This window comes from Dipteris shenzhenensis, chromosome 28, assembly GCF_047967505.1.
Source record: "Dipteris shenzhenensis isolate YYH24624 ecotype China chromosome 28, Dip_SZ_1.0, whole genome shotgun sequence".
Classification (NCBI taxonomy): Eukaryota; Viridiplantae; Streptophyta; class Polypodiopsida; order Gleicheniales; family Dipteridaceae; genus Dipteris; species Dipteris shenzhenensis.
Genome location: NC_141623.1, coordinates 6,776,940 through 6,798,658, shown reverse-complemented (window position 1 = coordinate 6,798,658; position 21,719 = coordinate 6,776,940). Strand labels below are relative to the sequence as shown.

The 21,719-nt window shown below is 43.2% G+C and overlaps 1 protein-coding gene across 3 annotated transcripts in view; it reads left to right on the top strand.

Moving 5' to 3' along the window:
* The window catches only part of LOC147883111 (uncharacterized), a 114,278-nt gene that overhangs the window by 47,352 nt on the left and 45,207 nt on the right, over positions 1-21,719 (top strand). For all 3 annotated transcript variants that reach the window (XM_087399814.1, XM_087399816.1, XM_087399813.1), the window contains 5 exons: positions 172-279; positions 404-513; positions 10,886-11,013; positions 14,463-14,530; positions 14,635-14,701. In XM_087399814.1, coding sequence (XP_087255940.1) covers positions 172-279; positions 404-513; positions 10,886-11,013; positions 14,463-14,530; positions 14,635-14,701 — 481 coding nt within the window. The remainder of the gene's footprint in view (positions 1-171; positions 280-403; positions 514-10,885; positions 11,014-14,462; positions 14,531-14,634; positions 14,702-21,719) is intronic.

Genomic DNA, 21,719 nt, shown 5'->3' with positions numbered 1-21,719 from the left:
GCTTAAAATGCAGGTCTGGTCTTAGAAATGACACATCAAACAATGACAATGTCTATGTCTTATATTTAAAATCCATAAGGAGGATCTAGTTTTTGAGATTTGTTTTGTTGCTATTCTGCTTGAAACTCTTAATTTCACTTCTTGTGATCAGAGTTTTCTTTTGAAGGACAGAGAAAAAGACATAAAGAAGATTGTTACCAAGTTGGATGTGAGGGTAGGCCTGTCAAGATCACCAGGGCTCTACAATCATAGGCAGGTGCTAGATTTTGGAGAGTTCAGGTATTGTTTATTTACAGTTATATTGAGCTTCTAGTTGAACATTTTCTATTACTTAATGATCTCTTGTTCCTTGAAGTTTAGTGCATTGACTTCGGTGTTAAAGAGTTGCTCCCTTGATTGATAGGAACTTGATGATGCTTGCAACTGCAAAGGACCTGAGAGATATTTTTGAAATTTGGGGAAGAGCAGTAATTGACCTTGGTGATGTTGATACTTCGTTTCCTTTGTCATCTGGTACGTTGTCAATGTAACATGAATATATTGCAGTGTGTATGCATTTCGATATCTTGTACAAACATCCTGTAGTGATTTTCACATGTGTTAAGGATGAGATACAAGTGTTGAATGTAGGATTTTGTGATTACGTATTCTGAGACGAGAAATTAATAGCTTGTTGTGCACCCCAATGGGTAGCATTGCATATGTAGGAGAAGCTTGGAGTCATCTAATGAAAATTTCTCCAACAGAAGTTTTCTTCAAAGAAGACAGAACTGATTGTTTACAGGAATGAACTTCTGCTATGTTCAATCCCAGTCTGGCTGAACTCTTCACACCCTTCAGCATGCTCTTGAGCTTTTGAGCAGTTGCCCCTTTCTTGCTCTTGTGGCTAGCTTGGACAGTAGCAATCATTGACCATATTATGTTTTCGGGCCAAACGCTTGCATAAGGATCCAAACGCATTTGTATCCAACTTTCCTTGTGATGAATGTCAGAAGATAAGAGTTACCTTGAATGTATATTCTAGGCCAGAACTGAAGGTTGCCTGCAAGTAACCAGCAACAGTCAGTTGACACCTAAGTTCTGCCATGCATATTTTAAAAGAAAATAAAAGAAAGACAAACGAGATGCAGGGAAATTGGAAGCTGGACTACAGTGAATTTGTTATCATAACATCCCATTCTAAAATAAGGTCTTTTTTCCAATGAGAAGTGATTTAAGGTTGTCTTTAAATGGATGTATTATTCACAACTTCCAGCATGTTCTTTAGCTTTATAGCAGTTGCCTCTCTCTAGATATTGTGGCTAGCTTTGACAGTAGCAATTATTGTCACATTATGTTTTTGGGCAACGCTTGAATAAGGATCCAAACATGTGTATCCAATTGTCCTTGTGATGACTATTAGAAGATAAGAGCTAGAATTGAAGCTTGTCTTCAAGCAGCCAGCAATCATCACTTGACACCCAAGTTCTGCCATGCCAAACTTTAAAAAGAAGAAGAAAAAAAGACAAGCAAGACACAAGAAAATTGGAAGTTGGACTAAAGCAGTGTACACACTTTGATGGTCATCTGGTCAAGTATGCAGGGTCTTCTATGCTGTTTCGGCGAGGAGGACTTTCTTCCTCAGGGGGTAGAGAGACTGTCCCTTTTCCTTGGAGGTCACTACAGGTTTGAGATGACAGTTTAACCTCTGCCTTGGATTTTTTTGATGAATAAGATTTGACTCTTTCGGGTTTTATCATGCTACGCATGGTGTGCTCCTGCCTTGAGCATGTTGCTCTTGGGGCTTTTTTCATACTCAATAGATGTCTTTTTCGTGGGAAAAAAAAGGACAGGTGAAAGTGGACTGCACAACCAGCTAGAGGTAGAGTGCCTTGGATTTTTTTGATGAATAAGATTTGACTCTTTCGGGTTTTATCATGCTACGCATGGTGTGCTCCTGCCTTGAGCATGTTGCTCTTGGGGCTTTTTTCATACTCAATAGATGTCTTTTTCGTGGGAAAAAAAGGACAGGTGAAAGTGGACTGCACAACCAGCTAGAGGTAGAGTGCAATGCAATCGTCCAAGGCTCACAATGTCATCTCAAAGAGACATAGAAGAAACAAATAAGCCACATATTTTCAAAGGTCTTGCCACTATATGAAAATGAGCTCCTCTGTTCCATTTTGTCTTTTTATGGACAATCCCTAAGACACTTTCATAAGTGCCGCGAGTGCCCATATTGTTTCCCTTTAGTCCCTATGTCAGGTGATGAGGAGGCATAGCAGTCCCTATGTTAGGTAACTAGGAGGCATAATATTGAATGCCTTTCTTAAGTCACAAAGCAGCAATATACCCTGCAATGTCTTGTTGTGACTCCTCAGTTAGCCCCTCTCGGTAAAAGTATGGTCCAATGTAGAGAAAATATGGTCCAATGTGGAGTAAAATATGGTCCAATGTAGATAAATTACATCGGAAACCTACAAGCTTATATTTTTCTATCTCGTGATATATTTTTCTATTCTTCGATATCTGTGGAGGATGGGCTCATGATCATCTTATGGCCTTTGCTTAGTGTGGGCGCCTCTCCAGAGGGGGAAACATTTGGGATCACGTAATAGTGGGTCCATGTTTCTGGTTGTAGGTTTCATGTGTCTATATCAGTGCCTGGTGATTGGAGATACAAAGAGAACAACACAAGGCTTGTGGAATCCCTAGCGGAATAGGTAATTGGTATTGACCTTAGATTTCATAGTATCTTGGGCATCTCGAGTACATGCTCCTCTGTCTCCGCCTCATGCATGTCGCGTTGAGTGCATACGATCAAATTTGGTGCAACGTGTTGACCCATGTCTATTTGGAAAGGATGGGATGATGTGTGGGAGCTAGGGCATCACTATCTGTATTATGTGCTAGAGCTGTATTTGTAGGTTTGCTGGTCTCTAAATGAAGCCATCTTTGCTTAAGTGGGGGAGATGCTCTTTGTAGAATTCCATTTTGGTGGAATGTGGTGGTGGTGGAGATACCCATGTCTGCTGAATGTATGGCCCATCTCCGATGACTAAATGGATATCTTATTTTTGCTAGGCATAAGAAGGCGGCATCCATGGAGTACTGGTATTGGAAGGGACGTTGAATGGATATGGTAGAGAGTGGGGAATCACATTCAGGTCAAGTTGATTCCCAAAAAGCATCTTTGTGGATCATTTGCTGATTGGCGGCCTATTACACTCATGTAGGCCATTTATAAGGTGGTGGTCAAAATGGTGGTTGAAAGACTAAAAAGTTTTCTACATGATGGTCTACATCCTACCCAATATGGTTTAATCCGTTGCAAACACATCACTGATAATATTGCAAATGCCTACGTTGGGATAGAATATGCAAAGTATACCCCGCAGGATGTACTACTACGATGAGTAGACATTGCCAAAGCTTTCGATAGTGCACAATGGGGTTTTATTTCGACCATGCAATCATGGGATTTGGGATAGAATATGCAAAGGATGTACTACTACGATGAGTAGACATTGCCAAAGCTTTCGATAGTGCACAATGGGTTTTATTTCGACCATGCAATCATGGGATTTGGGTATAGAATGCAACATGTTATCTATTGGCTATACAGTGATAGTAAAGCAACATGCATTTTATCTGGAGATATTTCTGATTAGTAGGCTTTATACTGTTCAGCGAGACAGGGATGCCCTCTTAGTGCTTTGCTTTATGCAATGGCTACTCATCTGATGCTTTGCTATATTGATCATCTTGTGGCCAATGATGCTTACATGGCCTAAAGCTACATGGAAGAAAGCCCATGCTTGTGCAATCTTATGTTGATGATTCATTGTTCACTCCAAAGAACACAAAAGACGATCTTTCGCAACTCCATATTGCTTTACCCTTGTATGGATTAACTGTTGACTTGTAGGTAAACTTTCAAAAGTCAAAGCTTTTGCCTTTGCATGCTAAAGATTGTCATAGCTCTTTGTGGCTAGGGGTAATTGTTTTGCCCAACCAGCTTGTTCGTCATCTTGGTTATCCTTTGGGATGGAACATCACTCACTGTCAGCAGACAGATTGGGTACTTGCAAAGCTAAGGAAGAAACTAGAATATTGGAAGCTAGCCACTTGGCCTTTTCATGTTCAACTCTGAATTGCACAATCAATTTTGGTGGCCTATATTCAGTTCTTCTTGCCTTTGATGATGTTTGACAAAAAATACATTACTTCTTTCATGTCCACTCTTGTGGAGACTTTCTGGGGCTCAAAGCGTGGCCGTAAGAGTATCAGATTACTCTCTATGGAGCATCTGTGTTTCCCAAAAATGCACAGTGGCTTGAACATAGTAAATATTCACATCCATAGTTGGGCTCATGAAGGGAAGATGATGCTTGAATTTTTGGAGGGCGATCAACCTTGGGCTGCCATCATGTATCACCTACTTTCACAGTTGACTACACCTGCTTTTGGGCATCCCTCAATGGGACTTCATTCTGGGCTATATTGATGGCACATTTAAAGGCCGTCCTTTTGTTTTCAAAATGTTCTTGTCTTGGAAAGAGATTCTTTCTCACCTCAAATAGCATGCTTGTGACTCTTTGGATGGGAATTCCTTGCGTGCTAGGAGTCTGCATTGGTCAAAGATGTTTCATTGACCCCTTGCTTTGCAGAAACCTAGGCGCTCATATTTTATTTCATCAAAAGGGATTTCTTTAGTTGATGATGTGTTTTGTGATGATGGTACTCATTTTCCTTTTTCGTTGGGGGCAAACAATATAGATTGGGAATGCATTATCAACCCCTTTGGCACTATCTTTCTTAGATGTTTCATTGGTTTTTATCGGTACCCAGGTCGGAGCTTATGTATCGCCTCATTGATTGGACCTTACATCGCCAGGGTTCCGCTACCCGCCCCTTATGCTTGGCTGATGTCCCCCAAGCTCTCACCATCATCATCTTGTGCTGCTGTCGCATAGGTTTCATCTTGGAAGGATGAGTCCTCCACATAGGCCAGCTCTTCTTTTCGTAGGGGCCAATCCCCAAGTGCCCATCGCTCCTCCTCCACCCCTTCTTCTTCTTCAAAATCCTATTCCCCAAGTTCCACAGGTCGGTGACCAGCCCTCCTAGTAACCATGTCTATTTCCAGGGATGTGGATCCCAAGGGCAATCGAACTTCATCACTTGACCAATCTTGAATGGCCCTTGCTGAGCGTAACCATGTCTACCAAGAAGTAGAGGATAAGTTTGCTCACCCTCCGTCATATCAAGTGCGATAAAGTTGGACCTGGCCGATGTCTTCGTGGCTGGTTTGTACAGGGTCTTGATGCCTCCTCCTTGGATTTCACATCATGGAAATCAGCTTTGGTCCTTCAATTGTAATGCCAAATGGTGGCTTAAAAGATTGCAGTAGCTTTGGTCCTGCAAAATTCTTCTTCATCAATAGGTTTTTCTATGGCGAGTGATGCTTGGTGTTATTCCTTTTGGCCAACTCTTGGCACATAGGCGTATTGCTCCTGCTCTAAGTCACAGATGTTTGGCTCCCAAGGAATCCTTGCTCCATCTTTTTTGGACTTGTTGTGTTACCCTAACTTCCTGCCATTTCTTTAGTAGTGCCTCCAGGTTCACTTTCCCAGTGATAGATATGTGTCATCAGCTCCTGGAGGGAGTGGTGCTACAGTGAAGTCGGTGATACATGAAGTGAAGGTAGGGGATCCCATGATGTAATCTCCCTGTGGGAAGCAAGTAGAACCACCTGAGGAGGGCCATAGGTCAAGCCCGTTGTAGATGATGAGATCATGCATCCTGCTCAGATCAAGGAGCGCGTGTCCATATGGTGTAACAGGCCCGTGTCGGTCCGATTAGGTCCTGGTCATACTACTCCATCTAGGTCCATGTTTGCTAGCATGATAGAGTTGTCTTGGAAGTCCAGGAGTGGTGCCTGGCGCGTGCTCATCTTGGCGTTGAAGTCCCCAACAAGGAGAACTTCCCCACGGGCTGAAAGGTCTGGGATATCCTGATGTAAGGGTGCATATGGCGATGTCTCACCCTCCTCTCGTGCCACTCTGGCGAAGTGGGATGTGTCTGGCGGGAAGTAGCATATTGCTATGAAAAGGTCACGGGTGTCTGTGCGTCGGATCTGGATCCACATGAATCGGGAGTGTGCATCCTTCCTCTCAATGGAGATGGCTCCAGCGAGGGAAGACTTGTACACAATAGTGCGACCCCGCCTGATCCTCGGAGTCCTCCTATATCCCTCGTCTCATCCCTGAAGGCTGACTCCCATGTGTAGCCACTATCGGTAGTGGACGCTCTGGGCTCTGGTGTGTTGCCGTGTAAAAGACTATGTCTCGTCCTGTATAAGGCTCCGAGAAGTTCCCTGGGTTCGACCATAAGGTACCATTACAGTTCCAAATGGTGCAGGCTAGGGTCTCGGAAACCTGAGTCTGATAGGCCCCGTCCCTCTAGGGGGTACGGGTGGGAGTTCGATGGGTGCCGGTCAACAACCTACCATCTCGGACCACGGCCCATTTTTCCTCCTTACGGGCAACATCCCGCTGCTGCAGAAGAACTGGTCGCTCCTCAATCTGTAGTGGTGTCAAATCCTCGTCCATGGACAGGGTGGGATGCTCTCGTAGGGCAGCTCGACATTGGAGTGTCGCTAGTTGAGCATGTGAATCTCTGAAGCGAATGACTAAGGAATGCTCTCGGTTGGGGTCTCTCCCAACACGCCATGCTCCCCTCCCTGTATGCCATGGTCGGGGACCCCGATGGTGGTGGTCACAAAGGTGATCGCCTCCTCCATGGGCGTCGTAGTGGTGCTGGTGCTATCTTGCGTGATCCCTCGTATCCGGATGTTGAGGGCGTTTGAAGCCCTCTGCTGCTGCTCTTATATGGCGGCTGAAACGGTTGCCTTTGCAGGCTCCTGTTTCGCCACGTCCACCCATCTAGTCGTCTCTGCTTTAGCCGATTGTATCGTGGCTATTTGTGCCTCCATCTCCGTGACGGGGGTCCCTCCAGGCGCTACTCTGAGGGTCCGAGCTCCTCTCGAAGCTGTGTGATGTCGTGTCTGAGCCCCTGGATAAGGATCCCCTGCCCGTGTATAATGCGGGCCTCTGCTCTTGGGTGTATCGGTCCTGCTCCTGAGTGTAATGTGTCAGCTCTGCCTGACGGGCCCGGATGCGGTGTATCTTAGCCAATAGGGAGTCCCAAGCATCAAGTGGGGACCTAAGATGTCCTGGTCCAGGTGGGAATTGGATCTCGAGAGGGGTTGGAATGAAGGTGGGCTGTTGAGGTTGTATTGAGGGTGGGGACGCTGTGATCTGGGCGGGGGAGTGGTATGTAGTAGCGAGGCCGGACGAGGTGATGAAGGGTGGCTGACTGAGAGGTAGAGGTGATACATGAGACAATGTGCTAAAAAATAGTAGACACATACAAGCCTCAATGGGCTGGAGCAAAGGGCGTGCTAGGGCCCTTTGCAAAGTACTAATCTATGCTAGCAAAATCATAACCATAACCATAACCATAAAAGCCCCAATTTGTGGCTTGAAATTGCAACCAGAAAGGGGCAAATGGTCTAAAAGCCCCAAATGTTGCACAAATTGCTTTCTGCCTGCAAAAGCCCCAAATTTCATTGCAAAATTGCAGTGTGATTGCAAAAGCCCCAAATTTTTGCAATTCTCTGCAACAAATGCAAAAGCCCCAAATTTGACAAATTCCCAATACACAAAATGTGTCCAAATCTGCCCACAAAATGGCCTGCAAAGCAAAAATCTGCCTCGAATTTGAATGACTCCCAAATGCCTGCAAAATGCTCCTATAAGAAGACCTTAAATGCACACGGAGGCTTGAGAAGACAGCTGATGACACACTCTGTACAAAAGTACGGAACTGTACGGAATGTGCAATCAGGCTGTACGGACGGGTACCCTCTTGTGTACAGACAGGTTCAGCTCCTATATGGATGATAGCTGTACGGAGTATGGACCCAGCGCAGTCAGGTACGGGCGTCTGTGTACAGATGTACGTCACAGTACGATGCAGTACGACACAGGTACGGGCTGTACGAAACAGTCCGTACTAGTATTGACGGCGAGCTGTACGTGCTGGTGCGACGGTACGGATCACGTACGGGCTAGCGCGACGGTACATAATGCACGGGAGCTATACGGGTTGACGGGCTGTACGGCGATCTCAGGAGCTGTATGGCTGCACGACGGCGATCTCAGGAGCTGTACGGCTCGGCGACGTACGGACGATTGGCTTGTACGGACGGGCAGCGAGCTGTTGAGCTTGGAGCAGGGAGCTTTCAGGCAAGGAGCAGGGAGCAGGGTCAACCTGCTCTGATACCAAATGTGAGTTGGAGAGGGAGAGAGAGCATAGTGTGTGAGTAGGGGAGCAAGAGAGTAGGAGAGAGAGCTGAAAGCAATAGTATAATTCTAACAATGAACTCCTTCTTAGGGGCTGCTGCTCTCTTTTTAACTACTGCTGTCCATTCAAGCATCTCTTCTTTCCTTTTAGTGAGCTGTTGCGTAATTTCAGCATGTTTGCCATTCATTGTGGCCTGCATTAAAGCCATCTCCCTCTTGAGAGTTGCATTTTCTGCTCTAAGCTTCTCCATGGATTTGCAGTCCCCTTCTGAGGTCACTTGCATGTCCCTGATTTGCTGTAGTTCAATCCCTAGTGTATGTACCTTGCCTTGGAGGCTCAGTTTCCCATCCTGCTTTCTCTTTTTCCCATTCGTCATGCTTTGCCTTTTCTTTCCTCCATTCATCTTGTATTTTCCGTGGATGGGGCATGGGGGCTGCAATCAGCAGCCTGGCTTGGCCTAAGCCAAGATATGGGCTGTTGTGGGGGCCTAGAGCTGCCCGGGGCTGTCGAGCAGCCTGGCGCACAGCATGCGGCAGGCAGTAGCATCCTGGAGAGGCGAGCGTGGGGCAGATGGAGGTCGCGGGACAGAGCGCTAGTCAGCGTTGCTGAGCAGAAGGGTCGCGCAAAGGGCAGGAGCTGAGAACGCGGTTGAGGGTGGGTGAGGACGAGGCTGAGCGACGGGGCTGAGAGAGTGAGTTTATTTAAAGTCTTCAAAAGACCAAAGGTTCTATGAGACTGAGAAAACCGGATACAATAGGCTGAATGGGTGGATCCTCTGCAGGCAACTACAGCCAAGACAAGTACAACATAAACAAAAAAATGGTGGCAAGCAAGTGGATCGGGTAATGCGTGTGAAGCTGTATAAGGCGGCCTCATGGAGAGATTGAGTGATTAGAGTGGTTCGATCTTCTAGGAGGAAAATGACCTCGAGATGAAGTAGTGGATAGGCGTGAGAGTACTTAGGAGAAAGGATATGATCAAAATGGACGTCATGGTATGTAGTGTGTGGGGGGTGTCGAGGTGTGCGTCGTGTGATGGCGGATGGTTGTACTAAAAAAGAGATCAAAATCAGTGATGTGCGGGGCGAAGGCAGACCATTCCATGACGTAGTCAACTACACTAGAGCCCTACCTGTGTTGAAAAAAAGTGAATCCACCCGAGGAGGGCCATTGGTCTAGACCACTATAAATGACAAGATCATGTATCTTGCCCATGTCCAAGGATGCATGCCTGTAGGATATGACCGATGCTCATGTGTCTACGAAAACTGGAGACATCCTTATGTTATCAATGTCAACATTTGGTAATAAGATAGAATCATTGCGAAAATCCAAAATGGATATCTGAATTGTTCTAGTCCTCACATTGAAGTCCCTAATAAGGAGGACTTCCTCATGACTTGAGAAATCCATGACGTCCTATGGTGAAGTCTGAGCCTCCTTGCGTAAGTCTATAGGAAGTGTGAACTCTCCGCGCATGCGCGAGGGGGGTGCATATTGCTATGAAGAGGTCCCATTGATGGAGATCATCCCAATGAGAGATGACCTATAAGCTGTCTCCCGGGTGTTGTCTTGGTATACTACCTCCCATGTGTATCCACTGATGATGGGCAGAGGGTGCTCTAGCTCTAATGGGTCCTTGTGTACAATGCTATGTCTTATCCTGTGTAAGGCTTCGAGAAATTACTTTGATTTGGGCATAAGGTACCATTACAGTTCCAAATAGTGAGGTAAAGGTCTCCATGCTATGAGTTTCATAGACCTTGTCCCCCTATGTGGGGAGACCACTTACCCTCCTTGCAGGCTATATCTTGATGCTGTAGGGGGTGCGCCTCTCCTCCTCCTGCAAAGGTGTGAGGTCCTCATCCATAAAGATCAGGGGATGATCTTGTAGAGCTGTACGTCTGTGTAGTGCTACAAGGTGGGCTGGAGAGTCCCTAGATCGGAATGTAAGGGGCTGCTCGCACGTAGGTCGTTGTGCCAAGTGCCCTCAATCCAAGACGTAGGCATGATCCTGAAGAGCTGGATGTTTATGTAGTGCTGCAAGGCAAGCCTAAGGGTCCCTAAATCGGATGACAAGGGGCTGCTCTCGGGAAGGGTCTCGTCCTATGTGCCAGGCGCTCTCAATCCCATGCTCTAGGACTCCCAAGATGGAAGCCACGAAATTGGATTATCAGGTTTTAGAGTGGTCTCGTAAAAGACACACTCATCGGTGTACATGTTTTGAATGACCTTTGTATAAGCAAAACAAGGCAATTCAATTAGACAAGGGCGTTCTTCTTTAACAGTTTCTTGTCTAAATGGTTGATTCTTGTTAGAGCAATATTATGAAAATTCAACAGCTAAAAGGCTATGATTTTTGCATGATTATTTTGTAACGTTGGTGTTCCCATACCACAATCTTTGATGGACACATTTGTTCTCCCACTTGTCCTGGATGGTTGTCCTTGTTCTCTGCTCTCAAAAGAGTATTTTGAATCTGTTTAGAGCAAGCCCACTTCCCCAGTTTTTAACCAGTTTTGATGCATGTGCATTTGAAGGAATGTACAATAACAGGGGAGGATTGGTTCAGGACAGACCAAAACAGAAGGTTTTTCAACATCTCCTTGCTGGAGCCTTGTCTGGTGCTGTGTCAAGAACAGTGACAGCTCCACTTGAGCGCATAAAGGTATGGGTTTTCTCTGTCAATGTCTTTTGAATATCTGAGACATTTTCTAAAATTGCTATGTAGTTTGCAGTTTAAAGATTTCACATATACATATGTTTCTCATATACATATGTATACACATATACATATGTTTGTGCCTCTTGATTTAAATTTCACTTATGCTCACTATTTCTTTTACTTCTCTTTCTTGGTGATAAAGTTTTGGGAACATAGGTCCATTTTGTTTTGAGCATGCACGAATACCTGAAAAACTGTCCATAATCATTTTCGTCTTTTTCCAGAAGGAATTATTTAGATTACTGAATTATACAATTGTCAGCTATCTTCAAGGGCACTGGGAAAAGATTAACTGTTTATGTTCTGCGTTCAGTGCTTGCAGGCCAAGCCTTGCAAAAGTGTGGACAAGGATCTCAAGCTTGCCACGAACCCTCTTGATATTGGTCTGTGTGTGTGGACAATGTCCAGTCAAGGCCTTTACTAAGGTGGTCGTGTTGAGCATGCACGAATACCTGCGTTCAGTGCTTGCAGGCCAAGCCTTGCAAAAGTGTGGACAAGGATCTCAAGCTTGCCACGAACCCTCTTGATATTGGTCTGAGTGTGTGGACAATGTCCAGTCAAGGCCTTTACTAAGGTGGTCGGGTTGAGCATGCACGAATACCTGAAAAACTGTCCATAATCATTTTCGTCTTTTTCCAGAAGGAATTATTTAGATTACTGAATTATACAGTTGTCAGCTATCTTTAAGGGCACTGGGAAAAGATTGACTGTTTATGGTCTGCGTTCAGTGCTTGCAGGCCAAGCCTTGCAAAAGTGTGCACAAGGATCTCAAGCTTGCCATGAACCCTCTTGATATTGGTCCGAGTGTGTGAACAATGTCCAGTCAAGACCTTCACTAACGTGGTCACTGGCTGTAATGCTATGCCGCTCCCTGCACCCCACTACCCTGCTAGCTCCCGACTCTTCCCCTTGTGTACCTCAGGACCCCCTTGCCCTCGCTTTCCACCTCTCCCCTTCTTTGTGCACTCCTTGCCTAGCCCACCCATGGGCTCTTCGACCTGCTTGCGTATCAAGCTCTACCATCTTAACTGGAAAATTGAAGGACCAATGATGATTATAAGATGAGAATGCTGAGAGGGTGATTTGATATCTGTCATACTTCGTTTGAGGTTCCAAAGACAAATTTGAAAGGTCAGAATGGCCTATGAATCCAAAAAACAGATACATACGTGTGATACAGGCCAAATTGATTCCCCGTAAGTTTTTCCCTCTTGTCTTTCGATCCCATCTACTCCATTGTGATCCTTCTTTCTTGTAAAATCCAAGAGGTTTACAAAATAGGGCCCAAGGGCAAATTATAAAATATCCAAGTAGTTAATGCTCATATTGATGTATGTTGGATTATTTAGATTTGAATTACTATTTATATTCCAGTCCTTTTCTGTATTGCCAGTGCTATATATGTTCCTTTTGACAAGGTCGAATTTTAGGCAGTTTCTATCAAAAGTGTCTAGTGGAATGCAATTTTCGTGGACAAATGCATCCCCTCCCTTGTAAGCAACTATAAGTTTAGGAATACAACAGATTGAGTCGAAAAACATACCGTACGTACGGCACCTTTACAATAGTCATATCAAATAAAACAAAAAATCCTTAAATCATAAAACTTGCCCAAGAGCGCTTGGCTTTGTATCTTTGGAATGATGATGCTGTTACACGAATTTTAGTTTATGTAAAAAGGGCACTTTTGAAGGGGTAGTTGTAATTTCTCTTCCCTATGGAGTCCAGAGGAAGAGGCAGGGCCTTGTGTGCATTGGGATGTGATCAAAATTCGGGCAATTGGATGAGTTGGGGAAGAGTTATGTAATTAAATGTGGGTTGGAGTCAATCATGTATTCATAGGGGGTAGAGTGGTTATATAGTCTAGGGGATCAAGGCATGATGTAAAAGGAATCAAAAGAAAACGTCCAGAGGATAAGGTGACAGAAGGAATTGAGCGGGAAGAGATATCGGCGATATAAAAGACGCTTGCGTGAATGTACAAAAGAGAGTATTGTGGCTGAATGTATTGGTAGTAAATTTTGGTAGAAGGGGGATCTCTCTTTTCGTTACCATTGCTTTCAATGATCTGAGAATACAGTTCTGCTCTGAAAATAAAATTCGGTTGCATTTATGGTGCCGAAAGCATGGAAAGCTCGAGGTCATAGGAGTGAAAATCTTAGAATTTCAGCATGGAGATGGTAGTTGAGGAGAAGTTAGACGTATGAGCCTGAGAACAAAGGGATGCGAGGTAGAGGTCATGCTTTGCGATAAGGTGATTGAAGGATTTTTTTGAAGCGTATTACCCTCAATGCAATGGTCTAGTGGACGAGACCAATGGGACCCTGTGCAATGTCATAACAAAGATGATTGAGAGAAGTGGAAGTGAATGGGAAAAATGGTTGGCTATGGCTTGTGGGCGTACTTTATTACTCATAAGGTGGCTACGGGCTTCACCCTGTTCCATCTAGTGTATGGGATAGAAGCAATCACACGGATTGAGCTAGAACTGCTTTCCTGGAGGTTAGATTTTGAGCATGACTCTGATTTGGCAAATGCTTTTTCAGGGAGGTTGTCTGTTTTGGAAAGGCTAGAGGAGCAGAGGCAGGATTTCTTGTCTCGAATGAAACAGAGTCAAAAATCATGAAAGCCAGGTTGGATGGTAGAGTTCTTACATTAAGCTATAAGAAGGGTGATCTGGTTCTTCAATATGACAGCCGGCTTGATCATGGGCTGGAAAGTGTTGGGAAGAACTGTATGCCATCTTGAAAGCTTTCACGAATGGGATGCATGAATTGAAGGAACTTGAAATACTTGGAGAACGAGTAGATAACTTCCGCCTTACGAGATTTAAGGCAAGACATGACATGGTGGGGAGACGTGTGAATAGCTCCTATGGTGGAATACCTGAGCTTGCATCTGCTAAGCATGCTCTCATACTTGGCAGTTGGGGGAAAGTATGTTACACTAATTTTAGTTTGTGTACAATGGTGCTTTTGAATGGCAGTTGACCCCTCTTCGCCATGGACTCTAGAGGAAGGGGGAGGGCAAAAAATTCAGTTTTTTTTGGCGAGGCAAAAAATCATGATTTTATTGATTATGCTTCATGATAGCACACAATCCGCAAGTCACTTCTATACAACATTGTCTTCTTTGCTAAATTGGATGAGCAAGAGCTGGATGACTGTTCATCCACTATCTAGCATTTTCTTCATTAATCCATAGCAGGGTATGATTTAAGCCACCTATGTTTTTTGAGTGGATATCTTTGAAGACAAGAATGGCAACTTTTTGACACTTTTCAATCCAGGGAACTTGAAGTTTAATTTTCAAATGCCATGTATGTGATTGTTTTTCGGGGAAAAGGGTTCACAATTACACATGCTGTAATGTTTTTTAACTACTCCTTTCAGGTTATGTCCATGGTGGATTGTGAGGTAGCCAAAAATGGTTTTTCTTCTACGTTCTCAAAAATATGGAGGTTGGTATTTCTTTTTTAAAGTTGTTCAGTTGATCGAGGTGCATCTTTCTATTGCTTCTGGACAGTTATTTCAAAGAGTAATTGTGCAATTGGAAATAATGCAGAGAAGAGGGCATTGGAGGGTTTTTGAAAGGGAATTTTCTAAATGTGCTGCGGATTGCTCCGACCAAGGTGTGCATTCAGTATCTCGCTTGTGCACATTCTCATAATTTGAACCATGCAGTGCTTTATCGATGCTTTAAAAGAGGCAACTACTGTACACATTGACTTTCCTTGAATTATAGTCTTTTTGAAGAAGTTAAATCATTGATTGCTGGATCTAGCACTTTTACTTGCACAAAGATGAGAGAACAACGAGGCTTATGCATGCCTTATCGCAATGCCTAACACAGGTATATGCTAATTCTCCACACCAAGGACAATAATGCACACACAGGTATCAACCATATTGTAATGAAGAAAGTTTGCTTTGCTTTGCTTGAGATACTCGTTACATTGTCGAGTATCAGGCTTTGGTATACTTAGGACCATCAAAGCAAAGGTTAAAAGTCAAAGTGGGGAGCTTCAAATCATTCTAGTCTTTAGGTTTGGACATGTCAAGATAGCCTTTTCCTTTTCTATCTTGTGACTACATGGCAGCTTATGCTTGGGTATTGATGAGAAGATAAGTGTAGCATTACTTACTAAGTCGTTCTGTTCTACTTTCTATTTTTGTTTTGTTTCATACAACATAGGTCAAAGGAGGAAAATGATACCATAATCGAACATAATTTCCATCTACGTGTGTATGTGTGTGTGTGTGCACATGCGCATGCTTGTCCTATAGGATCACTCTTGAAAATAGGGTGCAAGTCGTCCAGAAATGCAAAAAGTGTTATTGAGACAGATATTCCTAATTACTTTTTGAAAATGAGGTGGGTTTCTAGTAAAATGGTTAATATTTGAGCAAAATTTGTATAGAAACTTGTACCGATTGTGAGTTTACTCCGAGGTAGTGGCCCAATGCCTGTGCGGATATTGAGTCCCCCATGCATTTTAGGAGAGCAAAGGTGATGTATTGAAACTACCCTGAGGGCTTTCCGGCTATGGCAGGATTTCCAGAATATCTCCATTTTATTGGTCATAAAGGAAGCAATGTCCTGCTTAGTAAACTTCATCAAAGGCAACTAAACTGGATGTATGCCACCAATATGAATTGAACGGTGCGATAGCGGACATGTAATGGCCAAGTAGCCAACTTCCACTATTCCAGCTTCTTTTTAATCATATCAAGTACCCAGTCCCTCTGCTGACGATGAGTGACTATCCATCCCAATGGGTAGCCAAGGTGGCGTACAAGCTGCGTGGGTAAAAAACTGTTGCCTGACCATAAAATATGATGTCAACAGAAGCATCTAGTGGATGAGCACAAAGACAATAATGAAATGATTGTCGTAGTGAGATCTGAAAAAAGTGAAACTTGGAGAAAGGTGGGATCACCAAAGACTCTATGATCCTTGTCTTTTCAAAGAGTCTAGGGTCCCCAATAATGAACCCATGTGAGGAAATCAAAACTTGGTCATTGTGGATAGATTCCAAATAGCCACCATAAATGCTTTCCAAAGCAAGCAGTGGGAGATTGTGCCTGGAGACGCCAATTTAGAAATTGTAAAAAATCACAAGTCTCAGGGCATTGCCAAAAAAGATGAGACAATGATTCCCTTGAAGCCAAACATCAGCGACAAATTGTAAAAGAAATGTGTCTTCATGCGAGGAGTTGGCCAGAAGGAAAAACTCCAAGCATTACTCTCCACATAAGACCTGTTGATTAAGAGGCAATTTGCAGCTCCAAATCTGCCGCACTCTCTTGCGCCACCACAACCTAAGATTATGATTCAAAGTCCATATACGATTGGCCCTATTTGACTCCAAGGTGGAGGCATCAAAACCTTGTACAAGTTGGCTATAGTGATGTCATCCAATAACAATGGGCGACGGCATGAACCTTGACGATGTAGAGCCCAATCCTTAAGCCAAGAAGTGAGCTCCAACTTTTGGATTGGCACGAAATGTTGAAGCATCAGAAATGTAATGCCAGAGGGACGATAGTGTAGCCCCAAACCACATTGTTTGACTGCCAAATGGAAAGGTAAAAAAGTACCATCAGCCTTGAGTATATCGTCCACAGTGTGGGTCCTTTTAGAATAAACAAAATAGGAGTGTCTGGGTTCCTACAATGGCAGTGGGCAAGGAAGCACCTTGGATCAATGTAAAGGAGGAATTTCCTTCAAGAGAGGTCCAAGCATGCCATTTAAGATGAGAGAGTATCTCTTTCCAATCTGAAAACATTCGGGTGGCAAAAGGGGATTCCTTAACTTTGCCATCAATATATCCGATAATAAAATCCCAGAGAGTGGGCTGCCAATGCTCAAAAGCACAAGTAGTCAAATGTAAAATTAAATGATGCAACATAGCAGTCCAAGGCTAGTCACCCTGCATAAATTCCAGCGTCATTTTCCCTTGAAGTGCCAAAATATGAATTTTGAATATTCAAGATATTCAAACCACCATGTATCTTTGGCGAACATAGATGCTCCATGGAGAGTAATCTGATGCTTTTATTTTACTTTCTTTGAGCACCTAAAAATTTCCATCAGAGAAGACATGAAACATGTAATGTCTTTCTTGCCATACATCATCAATGGCATAAAGAACTGTATGTAAGCAACCAATATTGATTGCACAATATGGAGATGAACATGTAGTGGGCAAGTAGCCAATTTCTAGTATTCCAATTTCTTTTTCAGCTTTTCAAGCACCCAATCCCCCTGTTGATGGCGAGAAACCGTCCATCCCAATGGATAGCCAAGACAACGAAGAATCTGCTTGGCAAAACAATTCCCTGTGGCCACAAAAGATGATACCAATCCTTGGCATGCAAAGACAGAAACGCGCTTGCGCACACATCCACACGCATACGCGTGCACGCGCGCACATGCACAACACACACACACACACCACACTTTTTTGGGGTGAAACCATTGTATTTATATCAAGAAGTAGTTTTTACAATGAGAATAGTCTAAAGGAAAGACTATTCTGAAAAAACCAAAGCAGTGGCAAAACACCTCTAAAGATGATACATCTAAATCATCATGATGACAAGCATCATATAGAGATTGCCGCAACACACACACACTTTTTTTTTTGTGAGAAGAAATATTTTATTGCTGTGAAATAATTACATTCATAGTTACTTCAAAAGCGGAGTAACTACTACCCAACTGAAAATCTCAGTATAATCCATATATACATCATGATCAATCAAATGAGTCTGACAACAATCATAAAACGATTGCCTCAGAGATTGTTTGAAAAAAACGAAAGATGGAAAAGTAGGATCACCAAAGACTCTATGATTTTTGTCCATCCATAGAGTCCAAAGTGCCCAGTAGCGCACCCAAACAAAAAATAAATCAAAATGCTGTTTAGCGGGATGAAGACCAAATAACCAGAAGAACCTGCCAAAAGTAACAGTAGGAAATCTCGCTTGAAGCCCCTGATGAATGAGAGCGAGGAAATCACAAGTATGTGGACAGTGTCAGAAAATGTGAAGCACAGATTCAGCAGAATGTAGTCATCTGTGGCAAACAGCCGGGGCAATATGTCTATGCGCGAGTAACTGCCCAGATGGAAAAATACCAAGTAGGACTCGCCTAAGGAAAAGTTGTTGCCGAAGAGGGACTTTATAATGCCAAAGGAGACGCAGCCGCTTTCTCAACCACTTTAGTGGGCGATCCATATGCCAAACAGAATTGGCTTTGTCAGAAACCCAAGGCGAGGTAACAACACTTTATACAGAGAAGGCACTGTGATATGTGAGAGCTTCAAAGGACGGATTGAAGAAGATGAAGAATGGAGAGTCCAATCCTCAAGCCTATCCTGAAGTTCCAAACGAGGTACTGGCAAGAAAGGTTGAAGCATTTCTGAAATTTTATGCCATAAAGGACGATAATGAGCTCCCAAACCATACTTGCTAGTAGCTGCAAAAAAAGATAAAAGAGTGCCATCATCCTGTAGTACATCCGCCACAGAAGAAATACCATTGAAAGATATAAAATAAGAATGCTTGGATTCTTGTATAGCCAAAGGAGGGTGGAATATTTTGGACCAATAAATGTTCTCAGCCCTCAAAGAATTTCCCAACAAAGAATCCCTGCCATTCCATTCCAAGTGGGATAAAATATGCTCCTAATCAAGAAGCAAGCGAGAGGCAAAAGGACGGCCTCTTATCTTGCCTTTAATAGAGCCAAATAGAAAATCCCATTGCGTAGGCTGCCAATGCCCAAAAGCAGAAGTATCAATATGCAACAAAAGAGAGCGGATCATGAAAGCCCAAGGCTGATCCCCTTGCATAAACTGCAACATCATTTTTCCCCTGTGAGCAAGTATGTGCATTTGAATATTGAGTATGTTCAAACCCCCGTGCATTTTTGGAGAATAGAGACGATGCATAGAGAGTAATCTGAGACTTTTCTTACCATTTTTTGAACACTAGAAAATCTCCATTATAGCAGACATAAAGGAAACTAGATCTGCCTCAGTAAACATGGTGAGGGGCAGATAGAATTGTATATATGCTATCAAAATGGATTGTGTTATTCGCAAACGAACATGTAATGGCCAAGTTGCAAGCTTCCAATATGTAAGTTTTGCCCTCAACTTTGTGAGCACCCAATCAGTTTGTTGAGAACGAGTGAGCCCCCAACCTAGATGATAGCCAAGATGTCGAATCAATTGAGAAGTTGGAACAATTTCCCTAGGCCACAAAAGACTATGCCAGTCTTTAGCATGTAACGACAATAGCTTGGATTTCGGAAAATTCACATGAAGACTAGCAACTTAACCATATGTAGAAAGAGCCTGCATAATCAAGGAGAGATTGCTCTGAGTATTGTTCGGGGTAAAGAAAGAATCATCAGCATATGCTTGAGCGATCATACTACGGCTGCCAGGAATTTCCAATCCGTGCAACATGCCAATGTCCAAAAGGTGGTCCATATATTGAAGCATTGGATGAGTGGCTATGGCAAATAGTAAAGCACTGAGGGGACATCCTTGCCGAACAGAACAACCGAGAGTCCAGGTTGTAGAAATATCCCCTGAAAGTATGCAGGCAGCTTTACTATCTTGATATAACCAATTAATAACTTGCTGCATTTTTGTGCCAAATCCCAAGGCCTACATTGTTTGTGAAATAAAGTCCCACTTAACAGTATCAAAAGCTTTGGCAATATCAACTTGCAATAGCTAAACATCCTGCTGCATATATTTTGCATATTCTATTCCAACGTAGGCATTAGCAATGTTGTCTGTGATATGCCTGCGAGGAACAAAACCATATTGCGCAAGATGCAACCCATCATGTAAATAGCCTTTTATCCAATCAACAATCACTTTGGTAGTAAATTTGTAAATGACTGGCATAAGCGTAATAGGTCTCCAATCAGCCAAAGATTCACAAATCTGCTTTTTTGGAAGAAGTTTAACAAGACCTCTCTTCCATGTGTCTGACATTTTTTGATTTTGCCAAGCAGAATTCACCATATGCAGCAAAGTGTGCTTCAATAGAGGCCAATATTCTAAAAAAAACTCAACTGTAAGACCATCCCATCCTGGAGATTTCCATCTACCAAAGGATTTGATTGCATCTGACAATTCCCTTTCAGTAAAAGGTTCCTCCAATTCCAAAGCTTGAGTAGTGGAGATAATAGGAGAAACATGCCGTAAAAGTAAATTTCTTGCAGACAAAACCTTCTCTGAGGGAGAATCTGCATAATCAAACTGCTGAGAGAAATGATGTACATAGACAGAAGCAAGCTGTGACCGTGATGTAGTCCATGAACCATCGTTGTTTTTCTCTTATAAATATCTGTAAATATGACTGCTCATATCAAATGCTTTACACTAAATGTTCAGGGAATGTATGACAGTAGGAAATGGAAATCTGTGTGGCTGTATATCAATCGATTTCAGCCTGATATAGTGGCACTACAAGAACATAACCAACATGTCTATGCAGGAAAGACAGGTCATTACTGTGGCTATGATATTTTCTATGCTGGGGAACACTCTTTCTCAGCTGTAGTCATTTTGATTAAGCATGAGCTTCAGCCAGTTATTGCTTTAAATGACAATCAAGGCAGATAGATTATTCTTCAATGCATCATTCAAGGCGAGGTGTTTGAACTAGCTTCTGTATATGCACCTCAATCTTCTCGGGATAGAAGTGTAATTTGGGATGCCATGCATTGATATCCATGGAGATCTCATGCCTTTATATGTGGGGATTTCAATAATGCTCCGCAACAGGGTGACAGTACATGAGGAAATACTTATATGTTAACCTCTGAAAGGCATGCATGGTCTCAATTACTGATTCATCTTGATTTGGTTGATATTTGGAAGGAGTTGCAGCCTTTGTCACCTGGATACACTTTCCAACATAATGCCCCTTCTTCTTTTCAGGCACGTCTGGATCGCTGGTATAGTGTAGCTCTGCAACAAAATGGTGATCTTACATGCAAAATGTGGGTTGACTATGCCTTTGTGCATTCAGATCATGCACCGTTATGGTTGAGGTCATCTTTTCATGATATGCCAGATGATAGATTGCCTCAAAGGCGACATCTGATTGTGAATAATAGCTATTTGCAGCATGTTGCTTTCAAGGCAATGGTTACTGAAGCATATCAATCTTTGTCTTCTCAGAGCCACTTTGATATTGATAATGCATGGGATTCTTTTGTTTCCAAAATGCAAGTTGTAATTAGAGGTTATGGCAAGTCTTACATGAAGACTTTGAGGGAAACTGTGGCTTAGGCCAAATTGACTTGTCAAGACCTCACTGAACTCAGTCACTTTTGTGCTTTGTCCTTGCATGAGCAAACAACACTTTGCCAAGCTAAACATTGTCATCCAAATAAATGATCACAAGAAACTTGCTAAATGGGAGACGAGCAAGACAAAGAGCTTTCACAGAGAAAGGCTGCTCTTCCAAACAATTTTTTAAAAGGTTGCATCATAAGAGATTAAAAACAAATATTTGCAGGGTGCTTATGCCTTATGTACAACAGCAAACTTGAGGATGTCAACCCTGCATGTCTACCTCAGGGTCAGGGCCTCTTCCCTGAGAAGAAACATCTGCCTG